At 37.4% G+C, this 26,826-nt stretch overlaps 1 protein-coding gene across 4 annotated transcripts in view; it reads left to right on the top strand.

Moving 5' to 3' along the window:
- ftz-f1 (ftz transcription factor 1) overlaps positions 1-26,826 on the top strand; it is a 125,257-nt gene that overhangs the window by 63,445 nt on the left and 34,986 nt on the right. For 3 of the 4 annotated variants that reach the window (XM_069509076.1, XM_069509075.1, XM_034983816.2), the window contains exon 1: positions 9,774-10,598. In XM_069509076.1, coding sequence (XP_069365177.1) covers positions 10,100-10,598 — 499 coding nt within the window. In that variant the 5' untranslated portion in view covers positions 9,774-10,099. Of the gene's footprint in view, positions 1-9,773; positions 10,599-26,826 lie in introns of those variants that run through there. The other variant, XM_034983817.2, reaches the window with a different exon arrangement.

Below are 26,826 nucleotides of genomic sequence, written 5' to 3'. Positions count from 1 at the left end.
CTTTGTTATTCCAAACATCTATATTGGAGCGGAATACATATACATACATACAAGCTCTTTTGTCTGTTAAAGTAGGTGAAAGTAGCGTAGCAACAAGGTGTAGGGCTGTTTTTGTTTGTTATAATATAATTTTTATCATATTTTATAGACAGAAAGAATGGAATAGAAACATTTCTTATGTACTTACTTAAATAAGCTTATAATAAGTGCTTTTCAATCTTCACTTGAATTTTCTTCACTTCACATTGGTTCAGAATGCCTACTGAGAAAACTAGCTAGGAACTCGGCTCGCGATTTTTAAACTATCGCCCGAACTAAGTCGCTTATAATAAGCTGATTCATTGTGTGTCCTACGCCCTACATCGCTTGGCAGATAGTTAAATTCTCAACTTCTACTCTTGCGAGTTATTATTGGAGGTAGGTTGACAAAAAATGCTACGAAGTAGGGATGTAAAACATGTTATAAAAACAACTGTCATAATATACCTATCACTGTACAGCAAAAAAATGACTATTTTTAAGCCTATTTATCAACTACTACGAGTATATCAGGCCCGTGACTTCGTCCGCGTGGATTTGAGTTTTTCTTAAATCCCTTGGGGACTCTTTTGGGACAAAAGTTGTCTTTGACTAACTTCCTTCCCAAAAATTACGTGGATCTGTTGATCTCCGTTGTGGAGTGATTGAAAGACAAAACAAAACACACTTTCGCATTTATAATAATCCCATATAGTGATGCTAAGCCTGGTCAAGTCACTAGTATAATAGAAGAGCTATTAGGCATGACGTACATAATATACTCCACGGTGACCTGAATTACAACAGAGCCTCATTGACCTACTGACCCGTTGCACTTGGATCAAAAACCCCCAAATTAGCCCCAACCCTCTGCCAACGCGTCCCCCTATCGTTACTTGTTAAGTTTATCTCAACTTTTAAGTATATACTTATATCAAGTTTTCTTAGAAATAATTTGCTTTAATGGTTTATTTTATCACACAAACAAGCACTTAAATTAGTAATTCAGTGTGTCATGTTCTTTTTATTATTTAGTTAGACAAAAAATATAGTAGGTAGGTACAGCATTCTCCACAAAAATATTACCTACAAGAAGTTATAATCTTCCTCAAAATTGATCGCACTCGTGAATGAACAAAATACGTTAGAATTAGGATTTCATATATTGCTATTGTAAATGCAGTCAACTCCTGGACCAAAGAGATTACCTTTCACGTGACACGTCCTAACAAAAACGAAGTCAACATTTTATTTCTTACAACATATTTAATTTGTCGCGATAAATGGCTCCGGCTGACAAGTTGACCCACATAAAATAAGGATATTTGAATATGAATAATTAATTAATCCTAATCCTTATCCTAATCCTACTAATATTATAAATGTGAAAGTGTGGATGTTTAGATGTTAGGATATTTGTTACTCAATCACGCAAAAACGGCTGAACGAATTGGATAAAATTTAGAATCGAGATAGATTATCTCCCTGGATAACACATAGGCTACTTTTATCCCGGAAAATCAAAGATTTCCCGCAGGATTTGGAAAAATGTAAATCAAAGCGGATGAAGTCGCGGGCATCAGCTAGTCTTCAATAGTTTCATTTTTCGCCTCACTGATCGGTCTCAACACATTATGTATAAAGCCTGTGACGTATGCAAAGCCTGGCCTTAATACGGAGAGGCTATCGTTGACCTACTGACCCATTGCACTTGATTCGAATCGCCTAAAGTTGTTCCAACCCTCGGGTGGGACAGCCTCCCCGGTCTTCCCTGTTCTCGACGCCGCCGCACCTCCCTACTGTTTAATCGATTTTAATTGCCCTTTTTGTATCCTTGCCTCAACTGTGTGAATATTTTGAATTTTGAAACACTGAATAAATAAAGTCTCAAGTTTTTAACAAACTTACGTCTCTACTAGCCTAATAATGCCCGCGACTCCGTCCGCGTCGGTTTAGTTGTTTTGAAATCCCGTGGGAACTGTTTGATTTTCCGGCACAAAAAGTAGCATCTATCCTTCCCTGGAATTTATTTGAAATTCGAAATTCACTATTTACAATTATTATTATTTACAATTACTTACAATATCATGTTGTATAAACCATAAATAACAATGAAACAACGATAATGACAACGGAAAACGAAACAAAAATATCGATTTTTTGAAATTATATTTTAATAAGTAGGTACCTTTCGATAGAGTGATTCTTGACATAATAATATTATAAATAATAGTTCCACTGGTGTCGACCATACATCTTCAATAATGCGTTTTATATTCTATATCAATGATTTTAGGCATGGCCCTATTTACGAGTAGTTCAACGGTTTCGAGATAAAAAGTGTGGGAAATGTTATATTAAATAACATTTTTCTGCAAAGTCTTCAGTAAAAGAGCAAAATATAAATTAGTTTATCACGCACTCGTATTTCTTTCTCTCTGCTGCAATTTTATACTGATAGTGCCATCATAGTTCAGTGATAGTTCATATTCGTGCAAAATTGACATAAAGTACTTTGCTTCCAAAGCCGTAATTCAACTCTTCGACTTCTAGGAACAGTTGCATTCGTTGAATCTAAATATATAAGAGGAAACTAGTATTTTGCTCGCTGCTCGAGCTGCTAAAGCAGCTCTCGAGGTCTATAATGGCCATTTTGAACAATTTAAAAAAAAGTCATACAAAAATAAATTCCGCCATTTTGAATTTTTTTCCATCCATCGAGTAGACCTTTGGATCCTGATTATCTCTTGCCAAGAAACCACTCTTCCATCTTTCATACCCTCCGAGATGGACGCCGATGAAATTTGTATGGCGGCCATCTTTTTTTTGGAATTTTGAATTTTTTTCCAAAGTTTTGGCAATTGGATGAGGTTTCGAATGACATTTGGTCGAGCACCTCCCACCTATCTTCAATACCTCGAGCGTGCCCTTCACCCGTCTCCGAAATCCTCAATCATCAGCTCCCTCCATACGTTGCCCTAAAGAAATCTTTGTCTTCTATATGAAACCATAAGTGAAAAAAAAAGTTTCATACAAAATTTTACAGGAGGGAATTTTTTGAAAATCTCGGCCGCCATCTTGTTTTTCCAATTTTTTTCACTTTTTCTAAAAATCGTTTACTATTATCTGCAATAACTGCAAGTTGTAACAAAATCGGTTGGAAAACAAAAAAGTTACAAAAGTCAGGTCGGCCGCCATCTTGTTTTTCTGAAATGTCATAATTTTTCCCTAGTCGAATCCCACTTCTGAACATATCTCCCATACATTATTATATCATTTTCTATCTCTTTCTAGGAGAACAATTATGTCAATGAGTCAGTCAGTGAGTGAGTGAGTGAGTCAGTGGTAATTGAGCTATTATAAGAGGAAATGCCAGATTATTCTTCAGATATATGTGAATATTCAACATATATCTAATAGGCGAAGTGGATCCTCAACAATAGATTCTAAGTAGGTATATCAGCCAGAATCTTTCAATTACTTGTATTTGCCATGCAAATATCCTTCATTCCCTTATAAATTTATAACTAGCTTATGCTCGCGACTTCGTCCGCGTGGACTACGCAAATTTCAAACCCCTATTTCACCCCCTTAGGGGTTGAATTTTTAAAAATCCTTTCTTAGTGGATGCCTACGTCATCATAGCTATCTGCATGCAAAATATCAGCCCGATCCGTGCAGTAGTTTGAGCTGTGCGTTGATGATCAGTCAGTCAGTCAGTCAGTCAGTCAGTCACCTTTTCCTTTTATATATTTAGATAATTAATCTATATGTTGACTTTTCTATTTGTAAAATTCAATTTTCTGCAAGCAAAGATATTCGTACATTTCTATAATAACTAAAATTCTAATTGCTTTTAAGTCATCACTACGATTTTTAAATGCATTTCCTCTAAAAGGATATAATAGGCTACTTGACAATTTTTTTAAGTTGGTCTTAAATGGTTAATATTTGTCCTATTATATCAAAAAAATTAACACTATATTTTTTTGCGCTCTAAAAACCGTAAAACTTTAATTTAAAAAAATATTTTTCTTAGACAGGTGAAAACACTGTCGGCCATGTTTGGCCGATAGATTATCTGTGCTCTGACGTCATGCATTTGTAAACAACAGCATAACCACAGAGTACATTATATATACTGAGCATAACCTACCAAAGTTTAATAAACATGACTTCTATACTAGTTTACATGAAAAATATAGTAATTATCGTTATTGCATCATCCGAGAATGTAAAAAACGCATCGATAAAGACCACAGGAAAGTTGTGGATTAGAGTGCCCAGTGAAATAAATATACGTAACACGCAAAGACTTGCTTAAAGGGATCCTATATGACTAACGACTTCAACCCAAATTTATTTTTGCAAAGATCACTTTGTTGTAAGTCTTACTTAATAACTTATTCAATTTATAAAGAGAAAACGATATTTTTTTACGTTTACTATGAGTTTTTAGAAATATATAAAAACTAGCTTATGCTCGTGACTTCGCCCGCGTGGACTTCATAAATTTCAAACCTCCATTTAACACACTCAGAGGTGGAATTTCAAAAAATCCTTTCCTAGTGGATACCTTCTCTTTACCTACAAAGAACACACTCACCAAATTTCATGTATCTAGGCCCAGCTGTTTAGATGTTTAGGCTGTGCGTTGATATATAAGTTAGTCAGGACTCTAAATTTTATATATATGGATACTACGTTAGTCCCCGCGTGACATAGGAATGACATTTCTTTGTTTACATATTTAATGACGTCACATCATGGCTGACAGCGTTTTCTGCGTTTCAAATAAAAATAAAAATTGTATTTTTTTAAATTGGATTTATATATCCATCCTGCGTTTTTAATAATTGTTATTGATATATTTCGTTGTTTTAAGCAAAATACTATATAAATAATCATTTATTGGACGAAATTAGATATGAGTCAAGTAGCCTATTTGCCGGCCATCAATAACAAACACTAAAATTACAAAACTTTACTATCTAAGTACCTATGTGCCTGTGCACATAGGTATAAGTACTTAGATAGTACTTGTACCTATGTGTATAGTACTTAGGTAGTAGACATTGAAGCCAGCACAATGACTGTCGCGGCGCCTTATCTAACAAAAAGCGAATAGCCCGCATTTAAGAGGACGTGGTTATATTTAAAATCGGCGTGCGATAATACAATCGACGGCCGCCTATTACTACACTGTATTACGATGCGGCTCAATATTACATCAACGTGCGTCACCGGACGCGGGGAAAGTGTGACGTCAGGTGCGCATGCGAAGAAAGCAAAGTTGCGCTCGCGACGACGTCGAGCACTCTTGCTTTCGTAGGAGGCCGTGGCGTCTGGGCGATAGCGAAAACGACACACTTGCTATACCTACTTACCTCCACTGTCACTTTTCATCCGGTATTCAGGTCTTGATTATGAAATCGAAACTTATTGACTCATTGCGGTTTATACACTGTGTGCTTTTCACGCAGCTATCGAGGGCAGCTTGCCTCTTATTATGAGAAAGGAACTATGTAACTAGATTCATAAATTAATAATGCACTCAAGTTGAAATAAAATAAAAAATCTTGTTACAAAACCAAAGTGATTCTATTCAATATTGGACGTACGGAATTCAAATGTGTGGTAGAAATAAGTTCAAGATCAATGATCTTCGTTGAATCAATACTACGTGTTCTTTTTTGTAGAGGTTTCATGCACTATAGAAAATCTTGTATTTTTCTTAAAGTAATACGGGATAAATTTCATTCTGTAGTTGGCCTACAATGGATTATTATTGTCCAAGAGGTTCTGACTTTCCCGTTTTTGTTGCTTTATGATGCAGGCCGGAGCAGCCGTATGTTATGTAAATCACTTTTATAATTAAAATGATGACAACGAAGTTAGAACAATGGCAGTAAACGTTTGTGATTCTTCGTTAAATGATTCAATAAAAATTTGCCAATGCACATACATATTTGATGCATCGACAACAAACGACCCGATTACCGAGAAAAGTTTAAACTTTACCCAGGGCTGTCCACACTCTCTCTTATGCTCTTAGAGTTTATCTACGTGATCAAATAACAAATGAAGAGATCCGTTGGAGAACCAGAGTAACCAACATAGCTGAGAGGGTTGCGAAGCTGAAGTGGGCAGGGCACATAATGCTAAAAACTTAGGAATTATCATATTATCATATTATATCATCATCATCATCATTATCAACCCAGCGCCGGCTTACTACAGAGCACGGGTCTCCTCTCAGAGTGAGGTCATAGTCTCCCACATATGGCCAAGTGCGGGTTGGCAGATTTCACACACCTTTGAGATCTAAGAATCAGAGAATCGAAGCTGTGAGAGCCTATTGGTTAGAACGTTTGCCTCCTAATCGGGGGTCGGGGGTTCGATCACGGGCACGCACCTCTAGCTTATCGGAGTTAGGTATGTGCGTTTTAAGCAGTAATATTATATCCTAAGTACTATAATAAGTCAATGGTTTTAAGGTATTAAATATCACTTGCTTTAACGGTGATGGAAACCTGCAAGCCTGAGAGTTCTCCATCTGAATATAGTTTTACAAAAATAGTGCAGAATCTAACCATTATGGTAATTTCGTAGTTTTCTCCATTTACCTACGACAATAAACTTCAATATAGCTGTAGGTATAAGTTCATATAGTCACACTCATGCATCTGAAATTCTGTCATTCGTCATCGTCAAATCTTAGCGCTATTTATGTTCTAGGAGGCCACCAAATTCCTTTTCTTTTACTAGTGTTCCGCTCTTGTTCATTTATTTCCGAAACTTTAATTTTCGTGACAAGTTATTGAAATGTACGGTTTGTATCATGCCGGGAACATTCTAGAAATCGTTGAGCATAACTCTAAAAAAAATCAGTATGGAGTACGTGGCATGTAGTGAAGTATGAGAGCAACATGGAGGAATATGATTATTTGTCTAATAGCTCCCCAGAATGCTCGTCACGTGTTGCACTACGCTCAGTGCATTAGGACACGGCGAACGTTACATTATTAATTTATTACATAGCGAACACAAGGCTGTCACAGCCAGTCACTCGTTCGTGACCCGCTGACTGATTTTAACCAAAACCAGGTCAAGATCTTTAATTTATTTCGCTTTTGATATTGAATAGATCTCGTTGCACTTCAAAAATTACCCATTGTTTGATATGTTCGGTCATTAGGTCAATTGTTAGTGACCAAAATGTGTTTACCCGACTGCACCAGAAGAAGGGTATACTATTTTTGGGTGTATGTAATATGTTTGTTTCAAAACATTGTTTGGCGTTGTTTGGCAAGTCGTGAATTTTGAAAAAATAATTCGTAAGTAATAGCACTAATAACCCTTACAAAATGGGAACTCACTAGCAATTTTAGCTCGATGTGTCTTCTTATGGTTTCATCATCATCATGATCAACCCATCACCGGCTCACTACAGAGCACGGGGTCTCCTCTCAGAGTGAGAAGGGATTTGGCCATAGTCTACCACGCCGGCCATGTGCGGATTGGTAGACTTCACACACCTTTGAGAACATTATGGAAAACTCTCAGGCATGCAGGTTTCCTCACGATGTTTTCCTTCACCGTTAAAGCAAGTGATATTTAATTAATTAAAACGCACATAACTCTGAAAATTTAGCGGTGCGTGCCCGGGATCGAACCCCCGACCTCCGATTAGAAGGCGGACGTGCTAACCACTAAGCTATTACACAGCTTATGGTTTACGAAAGAATTATTAATACCCCTTGAGTGATATGTCATTGAATAGGTTTTTCAAATTCAAATTCCTTATTTGCAGATACATTTTTCAATGATAATATTATGTTGTTGCAGAAATGTTTCACCTTACATAATCAGGCATGCAAAATTAATGTATTATTGTTTAAAACAAATCCATACATAGGTAGTGTGTAAAACCACCTTTCCTTAAGCCACATTTAAGTCTTGATTAAAGAGGTCTACCTTAATCGGGATCTCGTAATTTTTTACGAGAACCGTTACTTCTTACCGAAGCTCTGCTGTTTTTTGCAAAGTGAACTAGAGTAAGGGAACTTTCGGTTTGATCCTGAATCGAAGATATGTCAAATTCATAATATTATACTGTGGTGACGTAAAATATCGATTAGCTGTGATAGCCTAGTGGTTAGGACGTCCGCCTTCTAATCGGAGGTCGGGGGTTCGATCCCGGGCACGCACCTCTAACTTTCCGGAGTTATGTGCGTTTTAAATAAATAAATATCACTTGCTGCACCTGAGAGTTCTCCAAAATGTTCTCAAAGGTGTGTGAAGTCTATCAATCCGCACTTGGCCAGCGTGGTAGACTATAGCCAAACCCTTCTCACTCTGAGAGGAGACCCGTGCTCTGCAGTGAGCCGTCGATGGGTTGATCATGATTATGATGACGTAAAATCAAAGAAAAATAGGGCTACTTTAGGGCTACCTGCGTCAAATGTAAGTACTAACATTTGACGCCTGCCAGTGACTTCGAGGCCTTGATGTTTTGTTTAAGTTTTCTAACTGTAGTGAACTAACTGTGTTAACGGCATTTACGTACCTACCTGGTTTGAAAATGGTCCTTTATTACCTACCATTCACAAATAAAAGAATACCTTTCTAAATTACTGTTGTCTGTAAGACAATGTTTTAATAACAATGTTCCTTTTATGCTTAGCTACATGGCTACCTAAAGTTTGAATATGAGAAGACTGTAAAGTGTAAATAGGTTGGTACGTACTAGCGTTATGTTAACTACATATAAAGCTAGTAGGTAGGTAGGTATGTTTCTTGCAATAAATACATTGTTGGGCTGTCCAATAAATTTGATTTTATATAAAAGCTCTGAATAGGTACCTACCTACTACTATCTACCTATAGGAATTTACTTTTAATCTATACTAATGTTATACAGAAGTAAAATTCGTAAGTTTATAGGGACCTCTGGAACTGCTGAACCGATTTTGAAAATTCTTTCACCAGTAGAAAGCTACATTATTTCTGAGTGACATCTAAGTATATTTTATATTCATACGAAAATTGTAATAAGCTGTGCGAAGCCGGGGCGGGTCGCTAGTGTTTTATATTTAAATCATCATAGCCTTATAGTATATAGTTTCTGAATTTTGTCTCTTGTAGCTAATTCTGTGGTTCACTGACGGATCTAATTAATCTAGTAGGTAAGTACCTACCTACCCACCTACTATCATTTCCTTTGTTTTGGAAGGGGTAGTAATACATTTAGACCTATCGTTTTAATTTAGTTCAGAGATTGTGTACAACCGAATAGCCACATTGTAAGATAATGCCGGGATAATATTATGTTAGTTGGCTTAGATGCAATCGACGATAGGGCGTTCGTGACAGTAGAGCGGTGCTGCAGACAATGCGTCCAGCACGCGGAGGTAGTGTCAGATGCGCGACATTCGGCGTGCGAACGTAAACACGAGCTCGTTGTTCGCGGCAACCCTGCCCTGCTGCGGCAGCGCGCAACTGGGTCAGTGGGCCGCCCCCCGCGCCGCCCCGCCCGCGCAGTGGCGCAACCGCGCGAACGCGCACTAACATAGACCTGGATCGCGGGAAAGTGGGTCACCGACTCACTTTCACTTATTACATGGGCTCCTAATCGTTTTCCATTGTACGAGCGGGCGGGGGTTCGCGGGCAGCAGCGGGGCGCGCATGCGGGAGGCGCCGGCACGCGCGCCCTCGTCGCCGGCCGGTCGCAGGCCGCCAGTCGATCGCGATACCTCTACCGGGCGGCACGTATGCCGCTACGACACTAGCACTCGATGCGATCGTAACGACGCGCGTCAACAAATCGAACGAAACCACCATACCGCTCACTGGCGTCGCACGCGGCGCCTTGCGTCCCGACCTCTCACAAACCATAACAAACTAGGAAAATGTGTTGGATTTGTGTGTCTTTTACAAAAGTGATTGAACAGGTGCAGCCCGCGAGCGGCAGATAGTGTTGCGGTCAGACCGCCAGTGAACTCAGTGACTGTGTGAACGTTGTCGCGGTTGAACGCCGCCGTAGGGATTCGTAACAAGCAGCCGCTCCGTGCGGCCGAGCATGACGATGGACCAGCAGACAGGCCTCATGTCTCTAAACATGTCCCCGTTCGACCTCAGTCCGGGCCCCGAAGGGTCAGGATCGGGGAGCGGTCCCTCGGGAGCTTCGCAACAATACGTGCCTCAGGGTGCCGCTTACCAGTGCGCGTCCGACCAACAGCCTTTCGGTTATGCCAATTTGGATACGTCATATCTATTTCCAACAGGTGCCGGGAATGAGCCAGGGGCGTACCTTCCCGCAGCCGGCACTGTGTGCGATCAGACCGACACTAAAGATGTGATAGAAGAGCTCTGCCCTGTTTGCGGAGACAAGGTCAGCGGCTACCACTACGGCCTGCTCACTTGCGAGTCCTGCAAAGGGTTTTTCAAAAGGACCGTTCAGAACAAGAAAGTGTACACATGTGTGGCAGAGAGAGCCTGCCACATTGACAAGACACAGAGGAAAAGATGTCCATTCTGCCGGTTTCAAAAATGTCTCGATGTCGGCATGAAGCTTGAGGGTAAGTTCTACTGCATACTATAGAACATGATTATACTATTTATTTAACTAGGTACCTATCTACTAGATGCCCGCTACTTCGTCAGCATTTGTGGATTAAAAATCTCGCGGGAACTCTTTATCTGGCTCCGGGATGAAAACTATCTCTGTACCAAATTGCGTCAAAATCGGAGGGCCAGAAACACTTTCGCATTTATAACAATAAGCTTTTGCGTTACATACCTACGTCATGTAGGTCAGGTAGGCGGCTGCAACGAATAACCTAGATGGTAAGTACCTACTACCTACCTATTACATCATGCAGCGTATGCAAGTGCAGTAAGATCCAAAGATTTTGTCGCTGGCACACAAAAGTACGAGTAAAAAAATGAGCTTTAGTTAGGTCCTATTATCGGCACCATAAATTTTTCTCCGATCGTAAAGCTTGCTACTTCGAATTGAATAAGTACCTAGGTAGGTAGGAAGGACCAAGGAAGGACATCATAAAATACCACGGTCGCTAAAAACAAACGATCATCTACAATTATGGCGAAATTAATTTGCTTGCATAATAAACTTTTACTTAAAATTTCATACTCTACTCTTAATATTATTATTGTAATTATTTATACCTATATAAATTCGCTTTATACATTTTCTATTTAATGCCCTATAAACGAAAATTGAAAATTTTAACAAAACAGGTTTGTCAAATATCACAATCGATTAAAATGAAAAATACAATTTTTGAATCATTGATTTCACATCATCCCTAGTGCTCAAATTCCTACCTAATATTTGACAGATGTCGACTGGATCAAACCGAGAGCTCACTCACTCTAGTTCACTCTGACATAGGTATCCAAACACAGACGTAGAACATAAGAATAGAACATAGAATTTAAGTGTCATTTCCACTTGTCATCATGAGAAATGTAAAAAAGCTGAAAGTATGATGCTGTATATGGTTCTTCTGTATTTTCTGAGATGAACTAGGTGATGTAAACTAGACCTGCTAGTCTGCGGTGGATTCGTGAGTTATGAAATTGCATGCACTGATGCACTTTTCTGAAAATTTTCTAAGAGCTTTTGGGTCATAATTTTTTTGGTCTAAATTGTGAATAAATAACGTAACTTATAGTTATCTAACTGTCAGCAACAGTAGGTAATGTGCAAAAATATAATGTTCACAATAATACCTAGGACCTAGGTGCTAACATTTAGCATCTATGGAATCAACTTTTTCCATTATCAAAATGCCTCGTTCAAATGGTTTTAAACAGTTCCCATGGGGATATTAAATATATTAAGCCAGCATGCTAAACAACTGCAATGTCTTAAAGTTACATTAGGAGATTAGATCAGCATTAGATACTAAAATTCCAGTAAGAAATTCAGAAGGTTGAGTCATTCTTGTTTACATACACCTAATGATAGTGGATATAACGTAAAATTTTAAGTTCTGTTTAAAACCCCATTTTTCCAAGAAAAGTTCTGATAATATTGCCGCGATCCCAGGCGATATAACATTTTTTTTAATCTAACTATATAAAAGAAAAAGGTGACTGACTGACTGATTGATCTGTCAACACACAGCTCAAACTACTGGACGGATCGGGCTGAAATTTGGCATGCAGATAGCTATTATGACGTGGGCATCCGCTAAGAAAGGATTTTTGAAAATTCATCCCCTAAGGGGATTGAAATTTGTGTCGGACTTTCAAAAAGTGTAATTTATTACCTATTTTGAATAAACCATTTGATTTGATTTGACTTGTAGTCCACGCGGATGAAGACGCGAGCGTAAGCTAGTAAGTACTAAAAAAGAAGGTAGCTACTCGTAGCAGACAAACAATAAAATATGGGCAATGGCAAATGGTGATATTTTCTTGTCTGAATGATTTTGTTTTAGGTAATCAAATAACTTCTGTCATTCGTGTAAAACGTTCGTGATCTCTTCACTTGTCACAACATACCTACATACTCTTGTCTGATTCACTTCCCACGGGTGGCCATGCCCACTCAGCAAAGGTATTGGACAATCTGTTATTATAAATGAACAACGAGTCTTGTACTGAATGATGTATAAATTCTTATTTTATCATAACCATCCACGGGGTATCGAATGGGTTTATGTGGCCAATCATTTTATTATATCACTAACGCCCACCTGCGGCTTGCTCGGCAAAAATATAAATTCTCTTTATTTCCTATCCCGTGGGAATTTTGAAAATCTGGCCCCATTTTTGTCTACTTATGACTAAAGAGAACGTCTGTGCTAAATTTCAACTTTCTAGATCAATGGATTTGGGATGTGCGTTGATGAATTAGTCAGTGAATGAGTCAACACTTTTCTTTTTATATAATTTGTATTGGTGATAATGTCTGTCATTTCATAATGTTTCACTCTAGAATCTGATCTTGACTGTTCCGCCTAATGTTTCGATGATCATGTTCCCAAGCGTAGCGTCTTTAGATCATTTTACACTTTTTTGTGATTATTTTCTTCTGTGTACATGACTTCGTATATCTAAAACCGTTTTTACCTCATATTCAAAACCTGTCTTGTTTTAAACATTATAAAACTCCATATTTTTTTAAATAAAATATCTGAAGAATTAATATGAGTTTAAGTAGAATTTGTTGCTCTTGCTATCTTGTTTTCGAGCACATTGCACATCTAAATTAATATAACTACCTACCTAATTTTCTTCATAAACCATTGCATTACACTCGAATTAATAAAACATATTTGAGGCCGTTTATACAGTTTAAAAATAAACTTTGTGTGACATACATACATATTCAATGTCCTCTAAATGAATGGCCTTTGGCAAGTAGATAGGTATCTAAACTAGGTCTCGACAAATATGTTAACAATTCTAAAGTGTGAGCTAATTATACGGGCTTATAGATGCTATAGATCGAGGAAAAGGTGCAAAAGCGCTGTACAGGTAACAATATTAAAGGTTAATTTGTACTAAGTGTATCGCGTGGGGCGTAGTTTGAAGCGCAGATCGTTCTAAATTTAAAACGCGCGCGGCCGCAGAGCGCCCTGACCTACTTGCAAGCGGGGCCGCGATGCGGCGCGCGCGCTGCTTGCTTGTGCGTGCATGTACGCAACGCGAGGTTGCCGCTGTGTGCGTAAGCTGTTCGCGATTGCGCGTTTCGCCAGATGCTGCGATGTTTGCAACATTCATTACTTGCGCTGAAATTGATATAAAAATTCCAACACTGAATTTTTGGCCATAAAAATCCAATCTTTCGTCACTCAATGTACCACCACCAATAGCACCACCTGACTAGTTCGAAACAGCAAACAGTAAAAACTCGCAGGGATTTAAGTAAATGAAGACCAAAAAGTATTCACACTATCACTAAGTTATCAAACTAAGTCAAGAAATCTCTACACTAGTAAAAACCTAAATCACATCACTACAATAAGTTATCAAATTAAGTCAAGAAATCTCTACACTATTAAAAAACCTAAATCACATCACCTCAATAAGTCATCAAATGAAGTCAAGAAATCTCTATACGAATAAAAACCTAAATCACGAAACTAACGCGTTGACAAGTTCCTAATTGAAATGTCTCGGAAAAAATATCTGCTTCATAATGGCTTACTAAAACCAAGCAAAAAATACAATTACATACTTTGGCAGTATTCTGTTCTCATTTAGTTAATAATTAAATATCTTTAAATAATTTTAAGTGTAATTTTTTTAAAATCCCACATTCCACACGAGCCTAGCCTACACTAACAGAGGTGCGGCGTAGTTGGCCTCAAACTTATTTCTTACATTGAAAACTTGAGTAGATGACTCAAAGGTTTACTGCGGTCCATATGCTAGTACTATAGAACCTAATGGACTATTGACAGTCGTGACCTGTTCATTTGCCATTATACTAAATCTTTGAATTAGGTATCTAAACTAATATTATAAATGGATATAGGACGTAATCTCCGAAACTATCATCTGATTTCAAAAAATATTTCATTGATAGATAGCTACACTATCCCATATAAATAATAGTGGTATAGGCTATAAATTATAGTATATTATGTATCGCGGACGAAGTCACGGGTAAAAGGGTATACTAGCTAACCTCGTGACGTCCGCGTGGATGTACGTTTTGTAAATAACCCGTTAAAATTTCTCAACATCTGCCTTACTGCACCCCTTGGCTACTCAAGGAAATTGTCCACCTTTCAAAAGATGTAGCCATACACCTCTAAGTCCACCGGTCTATGCTGTGTTTTGAAGGCTTTATAGGTTATAGGTCTTAGAAGAAGACTAGCTTATGCTCGCGACTTAATCCGCGTGGACTGCACAAATTTCAAATCCCGATTTCAGGTACCCTCTTAGGACTTGAATTTTCAAAAACCCTTTCTTAGCGAATGCCTACGTCATAATAGCTATCTGCATGCCATTCAGCCCAATCCATCCAGTAGTTTCAGCTGTGCGTTGATAGATCAGTCAGTCAGTCAGTCAGTCACCTTTTCGTTTTATATATTTAGATAAATAAATCTGCTATTATGAGGTCATTTTTCATTTTGTAGTTTCTGTTAGTCTTTGTACTCTATACCTACTTATCTGTATCTGTTTTTCTGGATGTGTGTTTAATCGGAAGAAGTATATCAATAAAGAGTCCAAAACAGTTCTTCCTTTAAATTTTTGTTTGTCTGTCTGTCTGTGCACTGAAACTGTGTGTTTGAAACTACATACATACATACATACATACATACATACTGAATGGATTTGAATGCGACTTGGCATTCTTACGGCAGTTACGCACTCATCCGATCCGTTCCAATACGTTCCTTTTGTTTTGTATGGGAACTTATGAGTTATGACATATTATGTCGTAAATAATCGCTGATATTCTCACGGATGACGGGACGGATAGAACTCGAATGACGAAAGTGCAGTGCGTAATCGCTCAAAGTTAATATTCTGGGTTGCAAAGGACTGTAATAATTGGTCTCAAGTTTTAGTAAAGTTTTAGAAGTAAGTTTCGGAGATGTAGGACTGAACTCACCAACGGGTAACAGCAAATCAACCGCGATTAGTGTAATAGCTTAATAAATACGTGCATATTTGGCTATAGAATATGTAAGTCCGAATACGAAAGCGGGACATTTCAACTAGTAGGTGATATATTTATTGACATCAATGAAACTGAATGAACATCAATGAATCCCATTTTGGGTTTCATGACATTATTTGGGTAAAATTCGGTGGCTTTTGCTGGATATACTTACTAAATTATATCTATGTCAAAAAAGTTATGAATAATGTTGGTGCTGTGTGTGATACTCCAAAAGAAATAAGCAATCTGCAAAAAAAGTAAATGAAGTGTCTCGTAACTAGTGTTTTCTCCTTATTGCATGTATTTTTTTATGCTTAACTAAAACAACGAGTTCACGTCAAAAAACAAAAAAATACTTCAACGAACATATATAATACTAACTTTGGTCGCGAGCTCGTCCGCGTGGACTACCCAAATTTCAAACCCCTATATCACCTCAGAGGTTGAATTTTCGAAATTCCTTTCTTAGCGGATATCTACTCGTACGTCATAATAGCATCTGCATGCCAAATTTCAGCCCGATCCGTCCAGTAGTTTGAGCTGTGCGTTGATAGATCAGTCAGTCAGTCAGTCACCTTTTCTTTATATAGATTATTATTTCTTAACTTGTGTGTATATTATACACACACTGTATATACCACACTTAGTGAGCTAGAATGCCATTTTACGCAAACAATTTTTTTCGGTCTCAGTTACTACAGTCCCATTCTGGGCGCCAATTCAGAAGTCCCATTTTAAAGGTCCCGCTTTCGCTGTCGATTCTTAAGGTTCGTACGCACCTGAGCGGCGCTGCGCGTCGCTTCAGTCCGACTGCAGAACGCGTCACCTCAGGCCGCTCGACGGAACCTACCGCACTACAACTTCAGTACGCGGCAGCTCGCGTCACTTGCGCGTCACTTTTATACCCGTTCGCGTACGAGCGCGAAGCGCCGTGCCGCGCCGCTGGGTATGTCGCACTAGCGTCACTGCACTGCGCGTCGCTTCGCTGCGCTTCAAAATATTCTCTCCAGCCGTGCCGCGCGGCAACGCGCGGTGAAGCGCTGTGCAGCGCCGCTCTAGTGCGATATGCGCCATACAAAATGATAGAAATGATATTTTGACGCTCTGTGCCGCGACGTGCAGCTCGCTGAAGCGCCGCGCCGCGCCGCTCAGGTGCGTACAAACCTTTAGGGCCAATTAATTATGAAGTTGGTCTGTAGACATGCGCTGTTTTTTCTATTGATGAGCTTTTTTAATGCAACTACGAGCAGTTAGGGAAGATGAATAAAAATGTCCTATTATTAAACTAGCTTATGCTCGCGACGTGGTCTGCGTGGACTAAACAAATTTTAAACCCCTATTTCACCCCCTTAGAGGTTGAATTTTCAAAAATCTTTTCTTAGCGGATGCCTACGTCTTAACAGCTATCTGCATGCCACATTTCAGTAGTTTGAGCTGTGCGTTGATTGATCTTTCTAATGATCTATTAGTAGGTATTTATTTACTGACTAGTGATTATTTTGTGGATTACGTACTAATAAAAGTCTGTAAGTATGACATAACCCTTGCAATATTATGACTTAAAACTTTGTCATGAAAATAAATTGGAAAAGAAAGTATAACCATTTCAGAAATGATGTTATGAGAAAAATATTCTTGAAACTTTGACATCAGTAAAGTAAAAAGCAAATTCTCTATTGTACAATAAAAGATTGTTATGAAGTCACGAAATTCTCTTTTATTTATTACAATGACCAATGCAACAATTTCAGATGTAATACCTTATTCCCATAAAAACACCTTGAGCTCTCTAGTAAAGATCATAATAATAATAATGTTGCTTCAATAAATTGCATGCTAATTTTAGTCATATGCCAGAAAATCATGCTGACGGGGCACGAAGGGTTCCGTACCATCGTACAAGGTATACAGCTAACACTTTTATGTAGAACACTGCAAGTTAATGACGGGACTGCACCATCTATATGTGATTTAGTAATTTTTTTTATGAATACATTTTAATGAACTAATTTTTCAGCTATTTTCAAAAAAAATCCTAAATAAAATAGAAAAATATCTCAAATAATATTAGGTACATAATATTATTACCGCAGCACAAAAAAGCGTTCCAAAATGTATTTTTTTAGAAGACTTCATGTAAATTAACTCAAACCGGTTATGCAGTTATTTACTTAGTATCTTTTTCGCCCACTACTTATTTTTTTCGCACGCCTTAGTTTTTAATTGTCCCTTGAAATTTTCATTACAAGATTAGATTAATTATTTCCCACTTTCATCAGCTAATTTTACTTATTTCTTGTAGTCCATAGATTATCGTCAGTTAGGTTCATTTTTCGCTCACCGTCGTTGACGTTTAACCTGAATTGAAAAATTCTTTCACCATTCGAGAGATACATAATTCCATACGGACGTTGGCTACACCTATTGGACTAGCGCTCGCCAGACCTTCGTTATTTTATAAAAGTTGAAAGTTTTTGCGTATTGTTCCGAACACAGAGAGGAAGGATCAGCGACTATGAAGTTTGGCTCATGGTGGCTTTGGGATATAGGTAATAAAGGTGTAAAAAATCTGACGTCAAAGTATGGGTAATTTCTATTTTTATGTATTTTTTTCGGAATAGATTGAGAACTTCACGTCATGCATTGCCAAACACATTGCAATATCGTTGCGATCCCGTGCTTAAACTTTTAACCTTTGTCCACCCAAAATTGAGAATCACGCCCTTTATTACTTCTACTTTTGACGTAATATTTCCTATTTCTTAAAAGAATGAAAAAGAAGAAATCTGTAAATCAGTCAACATTTAGATACGCATTGTTTCATTCATACATAAGCATTCTGACAGCCACGTAGATAGCTAATACCATTATTTCCCATATTATATAATATTACGTTTGAAGTTATGTAAATACATAACCCAATTTAAAAGTTTCAAATTTTATTGCGATTTAAACATTGATTTTACATTATACACTCATAAAAAAGAGTCCCTTGGCACTTGATAAATGTATATTATTCCTTATTTAATATTTATACGGCAAAGACAAATAGAAGCACGTCAGGTGCTTAACGCAAAGAAATACGTTTTTGTATATCATGAGTAAGAAATAGCTAAATTTTTGACGCGCGTTTGTTCAAAAAGAGCCTAACTACAACTTCAAGAATGTGTCCAAATAAGATATTTTTCTTTTGTCAGCTCCCCTTGATGAACTAATCATTCTAGCAATCGAAAGCTACCATTGGAGGATGGCTGGTTTTACTGGTGGTTCATAGCTTCATCAGTTTTACCCATGACTTCTAAAATAATATTGTGAAAAGCCCTTCAACACCTCCGCCTCCTCCTCGGGAGGTCGGGGGTTTCGATCCCGGGCACGACACGACACGGCACCTCTTAACTTTTCGGAGTTATGTGCGTTTAAATCGAGTGGCAACCTGCATGCTTGAGTGTTTTCCGTAATGTTCTCAAAGTAGTGGTGTGTAAAGTCTGTCAATCCGCATTTGGCCAGTGTGGCGGACTATGGCCTAAACCCTTCTTATTCTGAGAGGAGACCCGTGCTCAGTAGTGAGCCAGCGATGGGTTGGCCATGATGATGATGACTGAATATCACTAAGAAAAACAATTGTTGAACATACAAACTTCCATGGAAGTGAAAAATTAACGTAGTTTAAAATTGTCAAAAATCCTCAAATATTGTAATATCTTAGTTTTGTAGAAGAAAACAATGTACCTATTGTATATAGTATAGCAAATATTGCAATAAAACATGTGAGATGACACAATTCTCACAAATCGCACGGTGACCTCAATAGCTGTTGCGAGACTCGGCCCGACCTGCAACAGCAACGAGCCTTGTGCAATGCCACCACCGACACCGGGCGCCCGCGCCCGCGCCCGCACGTCTCGCTGGTAGGGTCGCCAACTGTTCCAATTTACCCAGGTATATTATGTTTCTTTATCCATACTTCCATCACCATCAACTGACAGAAGTCCACAGCAAGACATAAGTCTCTTGTCGGATCCAGAGGCTCTCTGCAACTCGTTTGATGTCGTCTATCCACCTAGTGGGCGGTCTTCCATCGCTGCTTCCAATGCTGCGCATTCCAGTGCGAGGTCACCATTCTTTGACCTTGGAACCCCAACGTATATCGGTTTTTCGAATTGTGAGCCCTGCCCATTGCCACTACAGCTTCGCAACCCGCTGAGCTTTGTCGGTTATTCTTGTTCTACTTGGTTCTGGTACCGACGGATCTCTTCATATGTGATTTGATCACGTAGAGAAACTTCAAGCATAGCCCTCTCCATCGCACGCTGAGTGACCCTAAGCTTTCTTATGAGACGGGTCCCTAACTATGGGCCACCATCGTTGGGACCCGTCTCGGATCCATATCATGTCATTACTGGCAAGTGTCTTCAAGCACTGAGGAATTTCCATACTTCCATACCTACTTAATATTGTAAATAAGAAAATTGTCTCTCTGCTAGCTTTTCAAGGCCCATCCGTTTAACCAATTTTGTAAAAATTTGGTACAAAAATAGCTTGTATCCCAGGGAAGGACATTAGATCGGTCCTTGTTCCTTGGTCCTCGTAGTAAGGTGGGCACTGGGCCATTGGGTCTAAGAACTCTTTAGCATTCAGTTTTTGTGTGTTCTTTAACAGCTGTAGCTTTCAAAAATTAATTTTAACAATGTCTAATAGGTATAGTTAATTCCTGAGTTCAAACTTTGTACATAATACCTAGCATCAACGTGATAAGTGATATACGCGGGTCGCATTCCAAATTTCGCGATTTGCCCTAGCAATCAATAAATTACAGGAGGTTAAGGTCAAAGACACTTGGCCTGGCAATATAACAATAAATTTATAATAATAAATAACAAAACAGTTTTGCTTTCACACGGTTTCATATTGCGAGGAGCGATCCAATTGTAACTATTAAGCATAATAATATTATGGTCTCTACTATAAACAACTTAACCTCCAATCCGGGTTTATTAGTCTTGGGATGACCCTAATATGAATCAAACGCAGTTCCAATGTCCACAGTCTTATATTCAGGTACACTTGTCACATCCACTTAGTTTATATCTAGCTTAATTAATCACCTAGTACTTATATCTCCCTTAATTACTTTTATATCGTCCCTCTTTTTACTCCCGCGCGCTGTCACACCTCCACTGACGGGTGACAGATGCCAGGTTTTCTGTGTTGCCCACAGTCGTCCATCCTGCTCCAGATATGTCCCCATATCTGACCACTCGGCCTTCCAACCGAGGGTAATGCCCTCATACCCATAACTCAATAGGAGCAACATAGAATACCTTAATATTATAATTAATATGATTAGTATAATAATTCCTCTAACAGATCAAAGCTAACATTGTTAGATTTAACAAGTGCACAAAACAAGTGCCAATGAGACCTACAAAATACTGGTATCAATAATCATTATGTACATTGCAAACAACATCTGTAAGTCTAATTCTTATAAATACACAACAAATCACACTGAGATAAGTAAATAGTAAATACTATAAGTCATTCTGATTTAAGCTTGATATTAAGAAAATTCTATAATCTAGTTATTGTTAGTGATATACGTATACAACCAATTCACAATAGTATAATCAAATATTGAAATCAACACAATTTATGTTAATACTTAATACAAGGAAATTATAGTGAAATCAATAATTTAATTTTTAAATATTATTATGAACTACATATTCTTCAAGTTTGTATTTGTATTTAGTAATACGTGAATAAATATTTGCATGGCAAATGTGGCAATACTAATTATGAGAATTATAAAACATCTTTGGTAAATTGCATTTAAAGCGAATAAAATATAATCAAACTTAAACAAAACAACAACGAGGAAAGAAAAGAAGGATGGTGAATTATCACCAACTTGAATTCTGAGTGCTAAGTACTCTATGATTTTAAACCATGTCACTATCAGTTTTCAATTAAAGTAAGTTTGTTTGCCCTTTCCTTCTTACCACTGTAATGACATGAATTCTAATCCTACATAATGCTCTAATGCAACACAAATACAATATTTTCACTAGTATAAACATTTTAAGAGATATGGTAAGTGTTGTTGGATCCCATTGACCATTACTAACACTTTATACAAAATTAATCACAAAGTTCTACAATATACCAATGAACCTAACTACTTCTGTAGACTTCATAATTTCTTTAAACTTAAAAATAAATTAAAAGAATATCTTATAATCTAATGTTCTCATACAATTGATAAATATTTGATATGAGTTGACCTTGATTATAATGTCTTTGTAGTGTTTCATGAATTACCAATTTGACTATCGTGAATTGACATTTAATTATTCTCAAGTGGTACCTACTGATTGACACCGTTGAAAAAAATAATAATATTACAATATAAGTATGTAACGTAAAACAAATAATAAGAAAACCATATGCCAATCTTTAATTGCATATAATATGTAGTATTATACTAAGCAATATCGGTAAGTATATGAATAATGATTGTAAAATAATTTTGCAGACCAGAAAGGCAGAGATGTCGGCACAGATATTATGTGACCATATTTTGTACTCTACTTGAATAACAATAAACGATAATTACCTATCAAATTGAATTATTGAATATTGAACCTATGTCTACGAAATCAAGATAAATAATATGGTTAAATGTAGTTGTTATTATTAATAAGTACTAAGATCGAAACAAACCACAATGTATTCTAAGGAGACCCCAATAATCATATTATAATAATATAATATAATATATTTATTTATTTAATAATAATATAATATATTTATTTATTTAAACAACTCAGTACAGTAATCAACTCTCTGGAATCCTGACCCCTAAACTAGGAAATCCCGTGTCTTAGGGGCCAGTGCCTTCCCAAACATAATTTGAATAGTTAATAATTTACAGCTAGGTATTACAACTATATAAAATAAATAAATCAACAAAACACAAGGTTAAAGCGTGAAACAAACCATGGGACGCGTCCGTAAGCTATGGCTAAGAACCGCGATTGTAATATTATTTCAGAAATTTAAAGAAACATGAATCCACTAATTGATAATGATACACAGTACAGATCACTATGAGATCTACAATGTGCACAATGTAATCCTATATTTTCAAATAACTGAGACGACTGCCTCTGACTCTATCTCGATTGTAGTACAACAAATACTATTATTAATATAACAAAATAAGTCACAATTATGTTAGCCAAGGTATTATTGTATTATTATAAACTCGTTACCCGTGATGCCCCATATCATCCTTGCACTAGGGGTAGATGCATGCATAACTGTGTCTACCATAAGCCCCGTAAGTGCGATAGAGAGCGCAACAGACGGCGTTTTGTTGCCCCATTTTATTGTCTCGCAAGCAACGAGTCCTTGATGGCACTATAGACTTAATTGATGTAACATACAATAAAATCTGATTTCTGGAAACTTCCATTCTTGTACATTCTTGAGCGCGTAAGGACGAACGATGCCAGAGACCCTCGTCCTCTTATGATAATATGGTTAACTTGAACACGGTGATTGAGGACAGACAGCACCCAACGCTGCACCAACCCAGCGTCATGCTGAGCCGTGAATTGCTGCATCGGTCACCGTTGCTTGTCTCGTGTCAGTGTGTGACAAATGAATGACAAAGATGTAGGAAATTATTTCGTGATACATTGGTGTACTTATACGCTTTGGTAACATATCAACGATCCATACATTAATACCTAGCGAGTGAAGTAAGCAAGCCTTCGTGCGCGAACTGCTTATATAGTCTATTGGAATATATGTTACTTGAAATAGTATTTAAGAATTTGCTCTGTACTGTGCTGTTTCCACCAAACATCAACGTAATACAATGAGTGACTGCGAAGATGTACATTAACATGAACCGATATTTAGCATTTACAATCAGCATGTCATTTTAGATCTACTTTAAAGGGTCTATACAACTTCTACTACGTACCGAATTCAGCAAGACATAATTAATATATTATTACTGAATACGTCCATTATAAGAACTTTAATTTGAATTTAAGTAACCCTTGAACATTAGTATCTGCTAGAACAGGTAAAGTGATTTCCAACCATGATATCTACTTCTGTACCCCTATTCTGTAGATAAATCTATTATTATTAATAAAAAGGATACACCCTTTCCACTTGCCGACCGAGTTTGTCTGCTTGTTTTCCATCAACTTAACTGGACTCCCTCTTGTCACCATCGCGACCCGATCAGTTGCTGAAGTTCATACTGAAGATCACCGTCCACTCGCATCGGGATTATCGAATCAGGTTTTACCAGACTATTATTGTTCGTCATTTTTCAGACGCTTCGTCAGCCGTTTTCCAATTCGTTTGTTGGTTCTTACTAGGACCAGCTTTTGTCACCGGAATACGATCCATTGTTTACGTTAGTATTGCCACCTTCCATTTGTCATTCTTGATTCCTTATTCTTAGGTTTATATTATAGTCAATGCTGCCCTCCTTTGGCACGATTGCTACAAAATCTAAAATTTCCACTTGCTGTATGTCACAATTGGGACATGAATTAAATTTTCCAATAACAATATGTCTCATTTGGAACATATAAAATAGACAACCTTTGACACAATTGGGACAAGGTATATTACATAAACTATTCTCAGCAATTACCGCTTATCACACCAGGAATAAGTCCATACATAAGTCGGTATTCTTTTCTCTCATTTGCCGGTTGGTTCATCATAAAATATTCTCAGGAATAACCGCTTATCACACCAGGAATAAATCCATACATAAGTCGGTATTCTTTTCAACTATTCTCAGGAATCACCGCTTATCGCACCAGGAATAAATCCATACATAAGTCGGTATTCGTTTCCCTGATTTGCTTGTTAGGTTATCATAAAATACTCTCAAGAATCACCGCTTATCACACCAGGAATAAATCCATACATAAGTCGGTATTCTTCTCTCTTATTTGCTCGTTAGGTTATCATAAAATACTCTCAAGAATCACCGCTTATCACACCAGGAATAAATCCATACATAAGTCGGTATTCTTTTCAACTATTCTCAGGAATCACCGCTTATCGCACCAGGAATAAGTCCATACATAAGTCGGTATTCGTTTCCCTTATTTGCTTGTTAGGTTATCATAAAATACTCTCAAGAATCACCGCTTATCACACCAGGAATAAGTCCATACATAAGTCGGTATTCTTCTCTCTTATTTGCTCCTTAGGTTATCATAAAATACTCTCAAGAATCACCGCTTATCACACTAGGAATAAGTCCATACATAAGTCGGTATTCTTTTCAGATATTCTCAGGAATCACCGCTTATCGCACCAGGAGTAAGTCCATACATAAGTCGGTATTCGTTTCTAATATTCTCAGGGATCACCGCTTATCACACCAGGACTCAGTCCATACATAAGTCGGTATCCTTTTCTCTCATTCACTGGTTGTCAGTTTGTTTAGAGTCTAAAAATAATAATCACATTTATAACAATGACACGTTATATCATAACAATATTAAACACCATTTTTTTTTTTCAGCCACCAGAAGCGATTATTTGTGTACAGTCAATAGAATGAATATTATAGTGTCAACGGTTATGGCAAACCCGCTAAGTGTTTGCTCCCTTAATACCTCATTTGATTAATCTTCTTCTTAATTTGCTTTATGGCTTTTAGTAATTTGATTAATGATTTGAAAGACTAGTTATCGAGACTACTGAACTCAATACTCAAATCGATATTCTCAACGATTTGTGGAGTATCTACAGTACTAAACATCTTTAGTTCACCGTGGGCTCTACCGCGGTTGTTTGACAGCTACAATGTCACGATCGCAATCATCTCTGATTGGTTAATGCTCGCTCACTATTGGCCACAATGCATTGTTGCAACAAGAATCGCACAAATTCAGCCAATCAGAACAATAATGATTGATGCAGGTTTTAGACAATCGCCCTACGTGTAATGTCTGCAAGTGATAATAATTGTGCAACTCGTTTGAAATTTTAATATAATTTAAGGGCACACACACAAGAGAGCAATCCGTCTTTTGTTTATAATAATTATATTAATAATTTATTTATTTAGTAAAAATATGCATCTCATAAGCTCCTTTTTCCAAAGTCAAATAGCTAGTCAAAATTTGGGCAGTAAAAGTAGGGAATCCGTTTCTCCACTATTTATCCGATGGGGCTTGCAAGGTTAAGATTTACACTTCTCTGTATACTGACAATTTCATTTCTTATTTCAGATCTAAACCTAAGTCAGAGATCGAATTATTCGTGTATTATTTATACCCGATAAACAACGATATGATAAAATTATGTGTTAGTAGGCTATATAAAGAAATACAACAGTCCAGACCCTGTAATACATAACATTGCCACCAGTGGCGTGCACAGAGTTCGAAGCCAGGGTAAGCATTAGTAAGATAGGCCTTAGATACACCTTATATAGACCTACTGAATGGCAGGTCATAAAGAAAAATGGGCACTGGTCATTTCAACTAGGGTAAGCAGTACTTTTATGCCTCTATGAATTGCACGCCACTGATTGCCACAGTCATTGCCACTTCATTTAATAACACCTTCGTAACTCTCTTTTGTTATTAGAGACACATGTTTCAAAGTTTCCTTTACTCGTACATAAAAATTGAACTTCGTAACTTAGTATTTCTTTCGAATTTCTATTATTACAGCAGATAGTATCATCTATTAAGTTGGTAAGCCAATCTAATAATAACAACAGTAAATATGATGTACTTGGTAGTTAACCTGTTGTTCAGTGCGTGTTTTTCCGAGGTAGTAAGTACCTAAAGGCTTTGATTTATGATAGCAGATTGTACAACAAGGGCACCAAACAAGCCACTTGAGCAGAGTTATAAACACTGCTTTTCACTTCGATTGCGAGGAAATGTAACAATAATATTACTATAAGTACATATCTATAGATTGATCGAAAAGAGTAGGGATTAAATGAGGGTGCTGTAATGAGTTTGTAGGTATAGGTCGCAACCTCAATACAAGTGCAAAAGTTCACTGGCACCATAGAAATTACATACATTCTTTCTCATCCATATGTCATTCAGAGAGACTGTTGTTTACCTATAAATACCTTGTGCATA

Source organism: Maniola hyperantus, chromosome Z, assembly GCF_902806685.2.
Source record: "Maniola hyperantus chromosome Z, iAphHyp1.2, whole genome shotgun sequence".
Lineage (NCBI taxonomy): Eukaryota > Metazoa > Arthropoda > Insecta > Lepidoptera > Nymphalidae > Maniola > Maniola hyperantus.
The sequence above is the reverse complement of the archived record's forward strand: the minus strand, read 5'-3'. Positions and strand labels throughout refer to the sequence as shown.